Below are 17,031 nucleotides of genomic sequence, written 5' to 3' on the forward strand. Positions count from 1 at the left end.
TACAATTAACAACTTTGCTTTTATAATGCATTACGAAATCTTAATCGTTTTTATGTAATTTGTAATATACTTTACGAGTTCTTGCCCCCCCCCCCCCCCCAAAAAAAAGGGGGGCCAGCCCCTTTTTCTTGATTTCTTTGAAAAGGTCTTAAGAATACTAACAATTTTTGTTCTTACACCCATCTAAAATTGTTCATCATTTTTGAGATACAAATGTATGAATATTTTAGGGGCCAGCCCTCTAGATCCTTAATGGGGACAGGAATTCGTGTTTTGATAAGTGGAATCGATTTAAATCATAAATTTAAACATTTTCTCTTCTATCATGTCTAACAAAAAATGTCTACTTCTCTAGTTATATTGCGTCAAAGTTTAAGTACTTTGGCCCCTAAAAATCCCTAATTACGTAATAAATGGGCGTGGCAATACTTTTTTCTAATAGATAGTGGTACGATCAACAACTTTGCTTCTATATTGCATTACAAAAACTTTATCGTTTTTAAGTTATTTGTAATAGAGTTTAAGAGTGCCTTGGCCCCTTAATAAAGGGGCCAGCCCCTTTTTATTGATTTTGTTGGAAAGAACTTTTGATTCTCTACCACTTTTGTTATATATGTTTAAACAAAATATCAACTGATAAAAAGATATAAATCAAAACGTGTGAAAATTTTGAATGAAAATTCGTGCCCAATTTTCGTGCCCAGGCGAGCTCCAAGAAATGGCGCAACAGGCATTAAACAACTACATGCTGCACAACTTCAAACTATAGTCTACCTATCCTGAAAATTTCATATTCATATGTCTTATGGTTTCCGAGTTTATAGCTGCACAAAATGGGTCGTCAAAAATTACAAAATGGCCGACAATTCGGTACCGGAAGTGACTACGAAAAAATTAAGAAAAATGTATAAAGTTTAGATCACGCCCAACAATCTGTGAAAAAATGGTTGAGATCGGTCGAACAGATTTCGAGAAATCTCGTGCACAAAATTTGGAAAAAAAAAATAATAATAACTAGATACGATCTCGTTACGAGTAACGAGTAGGTCTTCCGTTTAATTTTTTAAACGATTCGATTAAAATATCAATGAAATTTCAGAATTCTCCCTCAACCACCTCCTTTTAGATAATGTATACGATTGTCAATATCCTTTGAAATGCTTAACAAAGAGTTTTGCTTTTTAACATACAGCACATTAAAGATTTAATATTTTAGTCCCCTAAAATCTCTAATTACGTCATCAGTGGGTTTGGAAATGAGTTTTACAAACAGATATTGCTGCTATCAACAACTTTGCTTCTATTATGCATTACAAAATCTTGATCATTTTTAAGGTATGAGTAATAGAGTTTAGGAGTCTATTGGCCCCTAATTTAAGGGGCCAGCCCCTTTTTCTTGATTTTATACGAAAGGTCTCATGAATACTAACATTTTTTGTTCTTACATCCATCTAAAATTGTTGATCACTTTTGAGATACAAATGATTGAATATTTTAGGGGCCAGCCCTCTAGATCCTTAATGGGGACAGAAATTCGTCTTTTGATAAGTGGAATCAATTTAAATCATTTTTTCAAACATTTTCTCTTCTATGATGTCTAACAAAATATGTATACTTCTCTAGTTATTTTTCGTCAAAGTTTAAGTACTTTGGCCCCTTAAAATCCCTTATTACGTAATAAATGGGCGTGGCAATGATTTTTTCAAATAGATATTGGTACGATCAACAACTTTGCTTCTATAATGAATTACAAAATCTTAATCGTTTTTAAGTTACTTGTAATAGAGTTTACGAAGGCCTTGGCCCCTAAAAAAAGGGGCCAGCCCCTTTTTCTTGATTTGTGTGAAAAGGTCTTAAGAATACAAATATTTTTTGTTCTTACACCCATGTGAAATTGTTGAACATTTTTGAGATACAAATGATTGAATATTTTAGGGGCCAGCCCTCTAGATCCTTATTGGGGACAGAAAATCGTGTTTTGATAAGTGGAATCAATTTAAATCATTTATTCAAACATTTTCTCTTCTATGATGTCTAACAAAATATGTATACTTCTCTAGTTATTTTTCGTCAAAATTTAAGTACTTTGGCCCCTAAAAATCCCTAATTACGTAATAAATGGGCGTGGCAATGATTTTTTCAAATAGATATTGGTACGATCAACAACTTTGCTTCTATAAAGCATTACAAAATCTTTATCGTTTTTAAGTTATTCGTAATAGAGTTTATGACTGTCTTGGCCCCTAATTTAAGGGGCCAGCCCCTATTTCTTGATTTTGTTGAAAAGAACTTTTGATTATCTACCACTTTTGTTATATATGTTTTAACAAAATATCAACTCATAAAAAGATACAGATCAAAACGTATGAAAAATTTGATTCGAAATTCGTAACCAATTTTCGAGCCTAGGCGAGCTCATAGAAATGGCGCCACTGGCGCAAAAAAACTACATTGTGCACAACTTCAACCTATAGTCTACCTATCCTGAAAATTTCATATTCCTATCTCTGATAGTCTCTGAGTTTATGTCTGCACAAAATGAGTCGTAAAAACTTACAAAATCGGCCGTAAATCGGAACCGGAAGTGCCGATTTCAAAATTTAAAAAAACTTCTAGAATTATGACCACTGGCAATCATCTGTGAAAAAATGGTCGAAATCGGCCGAATAGTTTTCGAGATATCGCGTGCACAAAATTTGTGGAAAAAAATAATAATAATAAGAAACAGTACGAAAACTATAAGGTCTTCCGTTGGAAACGGAAGACCTTAATAATAAGAAACAGTACGAAAACAATAAGGTCTTCCGCTGGAAACGGAAGACCTTAATAATAAGAAACAGTACGAAAACTATAAGGTCTTCCGTTGGAAACGGAAGACCTTAACAAAGCAAAAGTTCCCAAATTTAAATTTGTTCATTATCGGCGAGGTTATCTTTACTGTGTTTTGAAAACAACCCAGAGTGTTTACAAACACTGATTAACCTCATGAATATGTGTATCAAACCAAGACTCTTATCTCAGCACACTGCATATTGTAAAAGTTTAACCAAAGTCAATGTAATTAAAAATATTGTTATAGATTTATTTAATTTTCAGTTTTCGCATTCTCTCTTGGAACTGCTCACAGTCTTGTTTCTTTATTTTTTTTTAAAACATGTACACAAAATCACCCTCTCAGTTCAATGATTTACATTCCAGCTTCGGTCCAAATTGATGAATATTTATTAAATACAATACAAACTGTAAGATATAATTATAGAAATCAAAATTTGGGTACATTAATAGTTTTACATAACTCATGTTACTCAGTGAGCATTTAAAGAGAACAAAATATTGACGACTTTGTCGTGAGTTCTTTTATAAAATGCAGCCAAGGAACTTCAATCACCCTATAGAGAATATCAACCTAATGTACGGGTCAAACTTTTTCTTTAAGGGTGAGTTACAGAATTTCACCCCTTAATCTATATATGCATGATCTCCTTAATTAATTAATCGCTGACTTCCTTTTCTATGATTTACATAAAAACGATTATGGCCCTTTTAATGGTGCAAGCAAATAATTTACCTGTGTTTTTTGGGTTTTGTTTTGTTTGTTTGTTTGTTTTGTTGTTTTTTTTGTTTTGTTTTTTTGTTTTTGTTTTTTTTTTTAATAATAAACTTAATATAAGTATGTAAGTCTAATTGGCAATCTATAACCCCCCCCCCCCCCCTTTAACACACACAACGGAAAAGAGAATTGCAAAACAGGAGAACAGGCCATACCTGAACAGAAAACGGACTGAGACACCCGTCCGTTGTCCACCCGGGATTGTTTAGATTTTTTGGGGTTTATCAAAACATTGTCTTGATAATACTTCCCTTCACTTGCTATTTCGGATAAGATTTTTAAAGTAAAGATTTTTGATGACTTTTTAAGGTCACTTCGTACGTAAAGGTACTAAAATAAAGTTAAATTCTAAACATAAATTGTCTGTATATCGGTTACGTTATCTGTACCTTGTTTTGAAAACAATCAACTGTTGTTTACAAAAACCTCATTACCCTTAATAGGTTGTTCACCCAGAATCAGTTCAGTGAATGTAACCTGGCCCTGGTTTTATCTGTATATTTATTTTTCTTAAAGTAGATCAATTTTATGTTATTAAGAAGCGAACTCTTATTGAAATAAAATGAAATCTTAGGTACATGTGTAAATTATGAAAAAATATGTTTTTTTAATACTTGGTATCATAAATTTAGGAAGTTAATATTGGAAAATTAGTAAATTATCACTGCTTTAAGTGATAATGTTTTCTAAAGGTTCGTCGGATATACTGTTTCTTTTAATTTTCTAGCAATCTCTTACTTTTTTTATTCACGCTCTATCGTTTCATTCTTTACCTGGGGTTGGCTGTTGGAGTGTTTAAGGAGGGTGGGTGGTTTATCCAAATCACCATCCATATCTGATCTACCTTAAAATTTTAGATATGATATTTTAAATTTATAAAGTGTATTTAGCAAAGAAAAGATCACATACTTTAGTTTTTAGAACTTTGTAATTTTTCATGTCTTGATTTAGAACTTTTCTTCATAGAGATTTACATAGTTTCAAAACGGTCACAATCCCATAGCCCTCTTAATCATCAAAATAAAAGAAATTGCATTTACAAAATCCAAAATGTATCTGTGAATTACGGAATGGTGATATAGCGGCATTACCCTCCCTTTTTAACCGTATTGATTCTGAGAACGGAGATACACATACGCCATATTGTGTCATCTATAGAGACAGAGTCAATGCAAGGAGACGGACTCGTCACAAAGGTAAGTTAATATTAATAGCCCCATCATCTGAAAGTTCTAGGGGTTTTCTCCGTCCAAAGTCTATATCAGGTCTCTATACAAGTATGAATTATATTGTAGTATGCTTTGTATGCGGTTTGTACAGTCTTGTTTATTATTACATTGTATACATATGTTTATTATTACATTGTATACATATGTTTATTATTACATTGTATACATATGTTTATTATTACATTGTATACATATGTTTATTATTACATTGTATACATATGTTTATTAATACATTGTATACATATGTTTATCAATACATTGTATACATATGTTTATTATTACATTGTATTCATATGTTTATTATTACATTGTATACATATGTTTATTATTACATTGTATACCTATGTTTATTATTACATTGTATACCTATGTTTATTATTACATTGTATACATATGTTTATTATTACATTGTATACATATGTTTATTATTACGTTGTATACCTATGTTTATGATTACATTGTATACATATGTTTATTATTACATTGTATACATATGCATTCATATTGGTGGGTACAAAATCTCTTTTGCGTATTTTGGTTGGACACATTAATTAAAAAAACAATTCTATCCCTACGTCTTACAAAACACCTGTATATCCGACCTTCTCCTCCACACCAGAGCAGCTGAATTAAATACGATTAATTGATGTAGGTTATTGCTAACTGCTGATTGCTTTACAAGGTATTTTAAGTTTAATTCAGTGGGGATTTTGATTCATTCACTTAATACCTTATGTAATTATCACATAGTTTTGAACTTGACAAACTGGTTGATGCCAAGTTTGCTAATTATTGTATTTTCAAAAACCCTTTCATTTTATGTTAGGGTAATTTGTCTTTATGATATTGTAAGTTGGAATCAATAACGCATGAATTAAGATTTGATGAAAGGATGTTATCGTATTTCCTAATTAAAGATGAGAAGCAACAAAATTGCTAAAAGCACTTTTTGACAACCAAGCCATGGGTATCAATAAATTTCAAGATAATTGTTTTTGGTTGATAAATCACATTGAATAAGTTTAAATATTAATAATGTGATGAAATTAAATAAAATTAAAACGCCTCAAGACAGGTTCATGATTTTATCTGGTTAAACAACTGACCATTTCTTTTCAGTGACAAGTGATTGAAATGTCGACACCTTCTCTTGTGAACACGTCACTACCAGTGTCCTTGACACCACACATGGACCCCGAGGTCATGAACTCCACGGAACTTTTGTCCACGTGTCAATGGATACCACCCCAGCACTACCTGTTTCAGATGGCCAATGGCGTGCTCCTAGGGGCTGTAGCCTGTCCAGGGGGAAAACACGGGGTCCTGTTCATGCATTCATGCTTTGTGTTAGGTATCCAATTGTCAATAATGTTGTATTCAAATCGTTTATCATCATCATCATCATCATCATCATCATCATCATCATTATCATCTTCATCATCATTTTTGTTAAGTGACAGCATCATTAATAACATAAATCACAAACAGGCAAATATTGATTATTATTCAATTATTGTGATTATTGGCAGCATCAGCAGCATGAACATCCCTGTTTTGTTACGTTTGGTAACAGTGTCACTGTAATCATTATTAATCCAAGATCAAACCTCCTCCTCCTCCTCCTCCTCCTCCTCCTCCTCCTCCTCCTCAAACGGTAACGAAATCAAAGCAGACAGTGTATTTAGAGATCTCGACTCCTATTTTGTACTTCACTCCAGGTTTCCTGCTGCTGTCCATCTGGTCCTGGGTCATCCTGTGTGCCCCGGACTATTTCTCCTGGAACTTCAGCTTTATGGTGGTTAACGCTGTCCAGACACTGGTCATCATGTACAACATCCGCCCCGTCAAGTTCTGTGACGACCTAGAGGGCGTCTACGTCACCGTGTTCCAGCCCCTCAGAGTCCCGAGGTCAGTCGTATTAATGTGGTCTTAGAGAGAAGTTCATTATTGTGATCTAGAGTCCCGCACATCTCCCCAAGTCAAGGGATATCGTTCCATCCTCTCCTTTGTCAATAAAAGAGCGAGTGAGAAACTTTGACTTGTAAAGCTATGGCTTGCACTGAATTTTAAATGTTTTAATTTGGGATCAAAGTCAGATCGTTAAGCCCCAAAAGGTCACGAGGTAAGTTATGTAATGATCCAAGGATCAGCTTGTTACATTCTCTAAGAAAACCCACGCTTTATTTGGAGCCGATGGGGGAAGGTGGGGGAGGGGGGGGGGGTTAATGCTATAAAAATGTAGTATTTCATCTCCTCTCTGCATGTCCCGTGGTGATTTATGTAATTTCCTGGATTGATTCTACGTTAACAAGATCTTAACTTTATGAGTCATATAGTAAGTTATATTAGTTTCCTAGATGGCGTCTAGGTCACGGTTTCAGAACCAAGAGGTCCTGGGCTAAGATGCATTAAGACCTGGAGGGGTTATTCTTTACACTGCTCAAGCAACTCAAGGTTTCTCTTAGATTTTCCTAATTGTGTAAAGTTTATCTGTTCGTCATAGGTTAACATGATATAGACCGTAGCTGAATCACACAATAAGATTTTATTTGGATCACAATGAAAAATAATGTTGTAATTAAATGATGACACTGAAATGAAAGGTATTGCATTCAGGAATTACATAATATATGTAATTAATATAAATATCTGAGACTTGCTAAGGCAAATATTGATTATAAATTACATCACACAAAAAATTATTTTTTTCATATTAATTCCCTTTCAATTATGTTTTTTTTTTATCTTAAAACATTTCTTTAACTCTGAATCAAAAAATCCAACAGATGTTTGTTCCTTTTAAACAGTTAATTGTTCTTTCTCAACAGCAGGATTTTTTTTCTTTTTTAACAGACATTTGAAAATATTCATTAATATTCGCAAACAATGTTTATTATGAAAATCATATGTTCTTTTCTGAAAGACATTTGTACAAGAAGTTGGTGTCCCCCGACTACTGCACCCTGGGAACACTGCACGAGGGGGAGGTATACGCCAGCCAGGGAATCAGCAAGATAGACAGACTGGGGCTCCTAATATCGGGCAGGTGAGATAGAGAGAAGGAGAAATAAATATACAGACAGACAAGGACTACTAATATCCAGCTGGTGAGTGAGATAGAGAGAAGAGACACAAATAGACAGACTGTGGCTCTTAATATCCAGCAGGTGAGATTGAGAGAGAGAGAGAGAGAGAGAGAGAGAGAGAGAGAGAGAGAGAGAGAGAGAGAGAGAGAGAGAGAGACTATGGCTCCTCACATCCGACAGGTGAGTAAAATATAGAGAAGCACACACAATCAAGACAGAAACAAAGTGAGATCTCTCTGTATTTGGGAGTGGGAGTCCGATACCAGGCAGGTGAGATCAGGACTGACTTTTAGGAGAGTTTGAGAAAAAGTGAGAAAGAGATGGAGACAGGAAGGATATTGAATAATTTGATTTCAAAGTGTTTTATTTTAAATTACATGTAACTTTAATAACTGAATTGTTCAAGCACGTAACATCGGGGGAGGGGGGGGGGCAGGGGGCCTGCCTCCTCCACCTGCCACTTTTTCTCGCAGCAACTAATTTTCTTAAATTTACATATAAAAAAATGAATTAAAATGGAGTTATCCCCCCCCCCTTTTTTCGGGAGCATGAAAAAATTGGAATGAAAATAGAAAATTATTAGTGAAATTGAAGTTCTAGATATACCCCTCCCCATCCCCCCACCGGATTAACCTGATTTTTGAAAAGTTGCCCCTTTTTTTTTGCTTGTCAAGATTTTTGGCTGAATCTCCCCCCCCCCCTCCCCCCACACACTTTAAAAAACAATGATACGTGCCTGTTGTCGTTGTTGTTAATGTTTTACTGTGTTTTATCTTATTTCCAGAATGGCCGTATACAGTCATCATCAGGAACTTCACCACGTGGTTGCCAAGGAGTTCATCGACTCTCCAGAGTTTGAGTCGGCGGTGTCCGGGGACGAGAAGTATCAGGTTCGTGTATTGTAACAGCCAATCCTTTACTGTATAGAGGTCTATTTTCGTCCCGTATAATCTTTGCTCTTCTACACTTTCGCCCCGTCTTGTATTTGCCTACACAATTGTGTTTAAAGAGAGATCGATTATTTGAGACATTTGAATTCGCACATTTCTAAATTCGCACGCTAACATTGAAGGCAAAAATGGCTAAAAAAACCCGGTGGTAAATGAATAATAATTTACACAGTATTAATTGTTTTCTTTTAAAAGATGACCACCAACATATACAGAACTCTTTTGATCAACTATACGTCTTGAGCCACATAGAAATAAATTATAAAATGTTTTTATATCTTGCTACTCACTACATTAAAAGTCCTTTTGGAATACAGTGTAACCTGTAACATTATTGCTACATTCACCATGCTTGTATTGAAACACAGTGTAAAGAGTGGCACATGTACGTTATTTGTGAACGCAGTGTGACATGTTTAAAGTGTATTTTTTGGCGTCGGAACTTTTTTTGCAAAGTTATTTAATAATACATAATCATAGACCTTTATTTTTTTTATACCAAAATATTTTGTTTTAAAATAAGGAAAGTTTTGTTTAAAGATGGAGACCTTTCACCATTGCATAGACATATGTTCTTCTTATATTAAAAATGTATGACATTTTCATACAGTGAAACATACACTTTTATCAAACGATGGTAACAGTTTGATATAATTCGACAACCTTTTTTCGTAGCAAGGTCAGCTCATAATATTTTTCCTCAACTTAAAGGGTGATAAAAATAGATTTTGTTACCTGTACTTATATCTGGTACTGGCATGGCTGTACGCTGTATTTGGTGTCATATTGAATGCACTGAAATTGGGTTCACTGCTGAAACAGAACAAACAATAGAACGAGTCATATATATATATATATATATATATATATATATATATATATATATATATATATATATATATATGACACAGCAGGAGTCAAACGTATACATTTATGCTTCTTTTGTCCTTTAAATCTTGCGCCGGGACTAGCATTTAAAAGAAATTCATAGTGGCATTCTTTTAAATACAACAAAAACCTTCAAATCAGTACGGTCTCTCTACAAAAGGGAAGGAACATTTTTTTTGGGTTTACATCGTGCGTTTAAGCGTTAAACATGAAAACCGCAATATATTAGCTATTAATTGTAAAGCCAGACTTTCGACCTTGACCTTAAAAAAGAATCAAAGTCAGATTCTTAACCTTGACCTTATTCGTCTGTCTCACCAACGTCTGTAGGTAGATTGGATACCCATCAGAGGGACCGGCAATTATATGAGCCTTTATTAGTCATTATTAACCTATTCCTGTATACATCAAACGTAGCCAATGACAGCACAACGGTGCTCTTTCTTTCTCTTATCTTTTCAATTTGAATAATCATTTGGCTTCAACAAAAGTAGAATCATCAGTCTTCAGAAGAGGATTACCGCTTCTATTCTAGCTTTTAATCGTAATAACCTCTCATGTCCTGTCAAATACACATTTCGATTCAATAAATTGTGATGGCGGATACAGCAGCACGCCAGGAAATTCCAGATACAGCCCCTCATTATCACCCAACAGTGTAGGGACTAAAGCTGCTGTATCGATTTCTCATTAGTACCATTTTCAAGCCCGCTAATCACTGACTATAAATTATCGTTCAAAGTCCCCGGTGTCTTGTTTGATACGTTGGTAGAGAGAATAGCATTGAGCGCGTGGTGTTAGGGGCTAAAGGATCGGGTCACGCTTTGGATTAACCTAGAATGTGTCTATTTACGAGCCTTTAATGATAATCCAAACCTAATGTGTCTTTAGGGAAGTGAACGTATCAGGAATACACTGGCAATACGAAATGTACTATGTACAATTTGATATGCCACTTTTGACATTTCATCCTACTTATAGCGAAACATTACACCCATGTACATGTATATGATATTTAGCTTTACTTATTTCTTGCAATTTTTAAATTCAAATTACTCAAGAAAAAATAATAATCAAATTCATTGCAATCATTTATTTCATTTGATAGTCGTACCATTTAAAGGCTACATTATGTACGCGTTAGATAAAAAAAAGTTCCATTAAAACCAAAATACTATCTAAAATTAATGTTTAATAGGTTTTATTCTTTTTAAATGCACGCAGCAATTCGAATGAATTTTTACAAATATTAATAAAGTTAAAATTGTTTACTTTTAAATCAAGAGAACTCATTCTTTTGCTATCGTTTCTAAAATGTTTGGTTTAAGACAAACGCTTTTACAATATCTATTAATCTTCCACTCGTTCTCTCTGTAATTTAATTAATTACCTGACGCATAAAGCAGTTAGCTCCGATTAAAACTGTTATAGTTGAAACAGAATCATAATTTCAATATTTGACTTTGAAATTTTGCTTGACAATTTCCCATGCTATTCCAAAAATTTAAAATAAAAAGATAAAAAAAATAAGCGAATAATTTGAGCTCAAATTGTGTCTAGACCCCTTTTTAACAGGTGAACGCGCATGTGTTTGCTGCTTTTATTTGTTGTTGTGCTTTTGCAAGGAAATTGTTGCCCACCTTGTGAATCCTAGTTCTATGGGAGAGGGCGGTCTAAGTTTATATGGAACTTATCCCATTCCCAAATGAATTTTTGTACAATAAAAATATGTTCAAATCAATCCTAGTTCTGTGTCCTTAAATATATATATGGTTTTACCTGTTTGAACAAGGTTTCCATCGTTGCCACGACGACCTGCCGATTCATGTTCTGGCAGCGAGGTGGGCTGGAGTACCTGCTGATTAAAGAACCTTACCTGGCCAACCTCCTACGTACCGTCCTGGGGCGGGACATCACAAACAAGTTGTACTCCCTTAACGACAAGGTAATCCATCAGACAGTGAGGGTGTGTCACTCAGACAAGGTACTCCATCAGACAGTAAGTGAGTTCCAGACAGTCTTGGTGCTCTGTCAGAGAGTAAGCGAGTTCCACTTAGACAAGGTACTTCATCAGACAGTAAGCGAGTTTCACTCAGACAGGGTACGCCATCAGACAGTAAGCGAGTTTCACCCAAACAAGGTACGCCATCAGACAGTAAGCGAGTTTCACTCAAACAAGGTACGCCATCAGACAATGAAGGAGTTCCGCTAAGACAAGGTACTCCATTAGGCGGTAAGCGAGTTCCATTCCGTCAAGATACTCCATCAGAGAGTAAGCGAGTTCCACTCAGACATGGTTCTCTATCAGCCAGTAAGCGAGTTATACTCAGACATGGTTCTCTATCAGCCAGTAAGCGAGTTCCACTCAGACATGGTTCTCTATCAGCCAGTAAGCGAGTTCTACTCAGACATGGTTCTCTATCAGCCAGTAAGCGAGTTTCACTCAGACAAGGTTTTCCATCAGCCAGTAAGCGAGTTATACTCAGACATGGTTCTCTATCAGACAGTAAGCGAGTTCCACTCAGACATGGTTCTCTATCAGACAGTAAGCGACTTTCACTTAGACATGGTTCTCTATCAGCCAGTAAGCGAGTTCCATTCAGACATGGTTCTCCATCAGCCAGTAAGCGAGTTTCACTCAGACAAGGTATTCCATCAGACAGTAAGCGAGTTCCAGACAGACTAGGTGCTCTGTCAGAGAGTTAGCGAGTTTCACTCAAACAGACGAGGTGCTTTTCAAACAGTAAGCACCATCCACTGAATGTACACAGAATATATTTTCAAACACTGAAATTCACTGGAATTAATAGGCTACTGGATAAAGATAAGACAAGGACACATTCCAATCAGTAAAATGTATATCACAAACTTTTTTGATTTAAGTTTAAACATACATGTTAGTTTAAAAACATTTTGCTACAAGAATTGATAACATTTTGAATTTCTTTGTCTTAAGTTAGTATTAAAACATAATGAACACAGAATACTTTAACAAAAGATAATTCTCACCATGCACTTATCGCAATAATTGCTACACAAAACATAACCACAAAATCAAGTCGACTTTAACAACATTGTATACAACTTTGAACGAATTTTGGAACATGTAAAGATGACATTAAAACTGAGAAGAACCAAATATAATGAGAATTTTGATAGAGCCATCTTTATGGTGTTTTAAAGCTTGCTCGCACGAAAGGATTTCGGGTAGACATCAGGTTGCCCAGCATCTCCGCCGTAGGGAGGGGCCAGCAAGGATTCCCGTCCGCTGTCACCTGCAATCAAAACCTGTCACGGGAAGTAGGGTTGGCGCATGCGCAGTCAGAGGAGACTTTGGAAGGTACATCTAAAAATTGTAAATGGTTCTTGCATATTTAGGACTCAATATTATGATGATGAAGGACAGTATAAAACGAAATGACATTGTGATAATTTCAACGTTATTTGATTGAAGCAGCGTTTGTTGGTAACTATTGATTGTCATTACAGGTGATATATAATAATTTTTTTCTATTTTTTATGAAATACTAGTATTAGAGGAGCAGTAATCTACATGTAGACAATTCTGAAAGATTGTAAAATCAATAATAAAAGACAGATTAAAAGCATGTTTGCATTTTAGGATATTTATGCATGCGCATGTTTTATCCATCTTGTCAGACCGTTCTAGTACAAGTGTCCTTGATAGCACTCTTACTATTGATTCCCACTCCCCCGCACGTTTTACAACTCTTTTGAAGGGCAGCCGTCATCTGTCAATAGTTCTGCTCGTTAGGTCCCTCACAAGTCTGGCAATCTATAATGTACAGTCATTTATAATTTGTAGTCTGATGCCTGTTTACGTGGAAAACTTTCAGATCATTAAAACATGCGCAAAGTAAGTGCGTGATATAAAAAAAATGAATAAAAAGCAAATTTTGTTTTAACGATTTTAAGTTTAAGGGGAATGTGCAACCACTTAGTATATTTGAGGATAAGAATGTGAACATTTCTTGAACTGGCTTGTTTCTGCAAAAAGCTGACAAAAAAATTTGGTGAAAGAAAAACAATAGATATGAGATTCTAAATGTTGTTTTGTATGCAAATTATGCATAAAAAACAAATGGTTGTAGAGAGGACACCAATGAACCCCCTTCATATATTTTCAGATTTTTAAATATTCAAAATAAGTCTCTAGCTGCACAGTTCGACAGCTGTTCTAACGTTTATTAAAGAAAAAATCAAATACTTTAACTTAACATTTTGAACATTTACTATAATTATATACAGAAGTGTTCTTCGTACGGAGATAAAAAAAGCCTGAAATTGCCACAACTATACAGCCCCCTACCAACCTTTGTACAGTTTAAGAAGCATATCTTTTACAAGTCGCAGTCTATGTTTATATCTAACATGGGGTTTTATTATCTGCAGACAGCTCTACGTGTGCTGACACAGAAAGAACGGAACTACTGAATGGAGTCTCAGGGACTTCCGGTCCTGGCGCTGTTCTGAGATCCCCGGTCTCGCCGAGGTCCTCCGTTGGGTGTTAGAACTTGTGTCTGGTTTGACTAAAACACACAGCCAAGCAAGAGCAAAACCTGTTTCAAGGAATCTCGTAGATACATACTACATGTGGTCTTTTGTGATCAAAAGACGGCGATTGGATTAACATTTGATGCATAAGGTAAATACAAATGGAATTTTCATTGTAAACTTGGAAATGGAAATTACATTTGATGTACCTTTGAATATACATTGGTCGGTTTTAGAATTAGAATTATGAACATTTCCCTCATGCGAAAGAAAAGTCCTTAATCCTGCTGGTTCTTGGGGATTATAAAACTATATCTATGTCGAGCATATTTATCGTTGCATTAGATGTAAGTGTCGACGGTGGAGGTATATCCTCAGTGAAGAACACCTTATAGTCACATTTGCTGCAAGCTTCAGTTAATGAAAGCAAGTTTTGAGTGTTACTTCTTTGCAGTGAATTGATTCATTAATAAACTTATGATTTACCGTAGTTAACTTTGAAATGATGTGGCTTCAGTGTATAATGTTTATGATATGTACATTACTAATAATAAAACAATTAAATGAAAATAAAATATACTCTGATTTTATTATTTGTCTGTGCATTTTAAAAACAGGATTGGTTTAGTACTTATTATCGCATTAAAACATTATTTTTTGAAAAAATACAGTCTTATAACTGCAGCGGTGTGTGTATACAAATTGAGTAACGCTCGTTATATGACTAAATCTTTCAAAAAATCATAATTTAATGCTTATATTTACATTTCTTATAACTTCTTGCTTTGACTGCAAATGTGATTTATCCCATAAAATTCCAATCTTACCCTAGAGTAAGTTCATATTAATGGATGAGCCACTGTAACAGCCGTAAGCGTGAACTTTGACTTTCGCTTGTGGCGTTGCAGTTTACAGCGTTAAACGTTTCTGACGTAATAATAAAACTCGTCATTTTAACCTTTAAGTACTCTGTGTGCATTACAGTGTTATAACTGCGGTAGCCTTCAACGCACTTTACAACACCAAAATATGTGGAATGTAAATTTTACAGCATTGAATGCTTTATTTTGACGTCGTCGTCCCAATAACTGCCGTCAGGTGAGCAGACAAATTGAATAACGCGCGTTAGTTATCGACACGACGACGTCAAAAATAATCATTTTTAGTGCTTTTATTAATATTGATTTCCCTTACTGATGAAATGAATTATCTTATTAAATAAATCGATACAAATCGCAGATCACGGAGGGAGTAAATTAGCAAGATCAGCTGTTTTGTAAAACCGGTTTGGTATTCAATGTATAATGAAGGGATATTGAACAATTTTGAATCATTTTAAACTAGTTAAATATGTATTGTTAGGTAACTATGAAAGTGAAATGAACCAAATTCACATGACAGACAACATATCAGGAGCTGGTCATTTTGCACTTTAACTTTTTTAAAAGAGTTATCTCCCCTTGATGAAAAAAACAAAATTTTGATTTTCTCAACATATCTGCGGTAAATGATTCATTTTATTTCATATTTAAATAAAGAGAAAGTCTATGCATGTATTAACCAAAAGAGTTTTATGACTTTTAGGTTACTTTTTACAATATCTTAATAAAACATACATTGCCCATAGACTTCAATGCAAAATTCAAGGTGTAATTAGTTGGACCATAATCAAAATTTTGAAAATTCCTTTGGTGGAGTATTTGTATTTGATAACACCTTCAAAATGATATCATGATTAAGAATATTGGACCATTCATTTATAAGCCAGCGCGTTACTCAATTTGTATGCACACACCGATGCAGTTATGAGACTATATCTTTCAAAAAGTAATGATTTAATGCTTATATTTACATTTTTTTTAACTTGTCTGCAAATGTGATTTATACGTCAAAATTTCTGTTTTATCCTAAGGATAAGTTCAAATTAATGGAAGAGCCGCTGTAACAGCCACAAGCGTGAACTTTGATCCCCTCTTGTGACGTTGCATTTTTAAGCGTTCAACGTTTGTGACGTCATAATAAACTTGTCATTCTAACCTTTGATTACCCTGTGTGTGTTACGGTCTTATAACTGCAGTGTCTTTTCACACACTTTACATGCCAAAAATATTTGGAATGTAAATATTATTTTATATCGTTGCCTACGTCATAGTAAGACTAGTCAAAAACGTATCAATACGCCTGACGTTACGTTTGAATTTTGTATAATTTTACGTCATTTTAAAGGTCAAATAACCGTTTTTATCTACAATGAAGAGTGAACAAATTGAATTATAAGCAATAAATTCAATATTTATTAGTTTTATACGATATAAAATGGTTTGAAACAGTTTACGCTTTTTTATAAACCGCTTCGCGATTTATAAAGCATAAACTGCCCCAAACATTTTATATCGTACAAAACAAATAAATATTGAATTCATTCCTTTAATAATTGTAAAAATTGGTACTGACAACATGTATGACATGAAATATTTTTTTTTAACGATAACATTCCGTAAATACTCTCCAAACTGAACTTTTATTCTGCAGCCACATTGACTTCTGACAGGGCCAGCCATTTTGACGTCTTCGAGAAATACTGATTCTGATTGGACCATCAGCAATATTAACCAATGAAATTGAGTTTAACATTTTCTATCACAATGGCCAGTCTGGTCAGAAGTTGATGTGGCTGCAGAATAAAAGTTAAGTTTGGAGACTATTTACGGAATTTTATCGGAATTTAAGGATGTAAGTAGCGTGCATTTGAT

At 34.5% G+C, this 17,031-nt stretch overlaps 1 protein-coding gene across 1 annotated transcript; it reads left to right on the forward strand.

Moving 5' to 3' along the window:
• The first annotated feature begins 4,546 nt into the window (after positions 1-4,546).
• On the forward strand, positions 4,547-14,842 carry LOC128184573 (popeye domain-containing protein 3-like). Its single transcript, XM_052854112.1, has 8 exons — positions 4,547-4,806; positions 5,959-6,190; positions 6,558-6,747; positions 7,763-7,885; positions 8,710-8,815; positions 11,556-11,708; positions 12,947-13,103; positions 14,177-14,842. Exons 2-8 carry the CDS (start codon positions 5,974-5,976, stop codon positions 14,293-14,295), a joined length of 1,065 nt encoding a protein of 354 aa, XP_052710072.1. The 5' UTR covers positions 4,547-4,806; positions 5,959-5,973; the 3' UTR covers positions 14,296-14,842.
• Positions 14,843-17,031: the final 2,189 nt, after the last annotated feature.

This window comes from Crassostrea angulata, chromosome 5, assembly GCF_025612915.1.
Source record: "Crassostrea angulata isolate pt1a10 chromosome 5, ASM2561291v2, whole genome shotgun sequence".
NCBI classification, from domain to species: Eukaryota; Metazoa; Mollusca; class Bivalvia; order Ostreida; family Ostreidae; genus Magallana; species Magallana angulata.

Coding starts and splice junctions, on each gene's coding strand:
- LOC128184573 (XM_052854112.1), top strand. CDS start 5,974: ATGTCGACACCTTCTCTTGTGAACACGTCACTACCAGTGTCCTTGACA. Junction 6,191..6,557: donor GCATTCATGCTTTGTGTTAG/GTATCCAATTGT, acceptor ACTTCACTCCAG/GTTTCCTGCTGCTGTCCATC. Junction 7,886..8,709: donor GGGCTCCTAATATCGGGCAG/GTGAGATAGAGA, acceptor TCTTATTTCCAG/AATGGCCGTATACAGTCATC.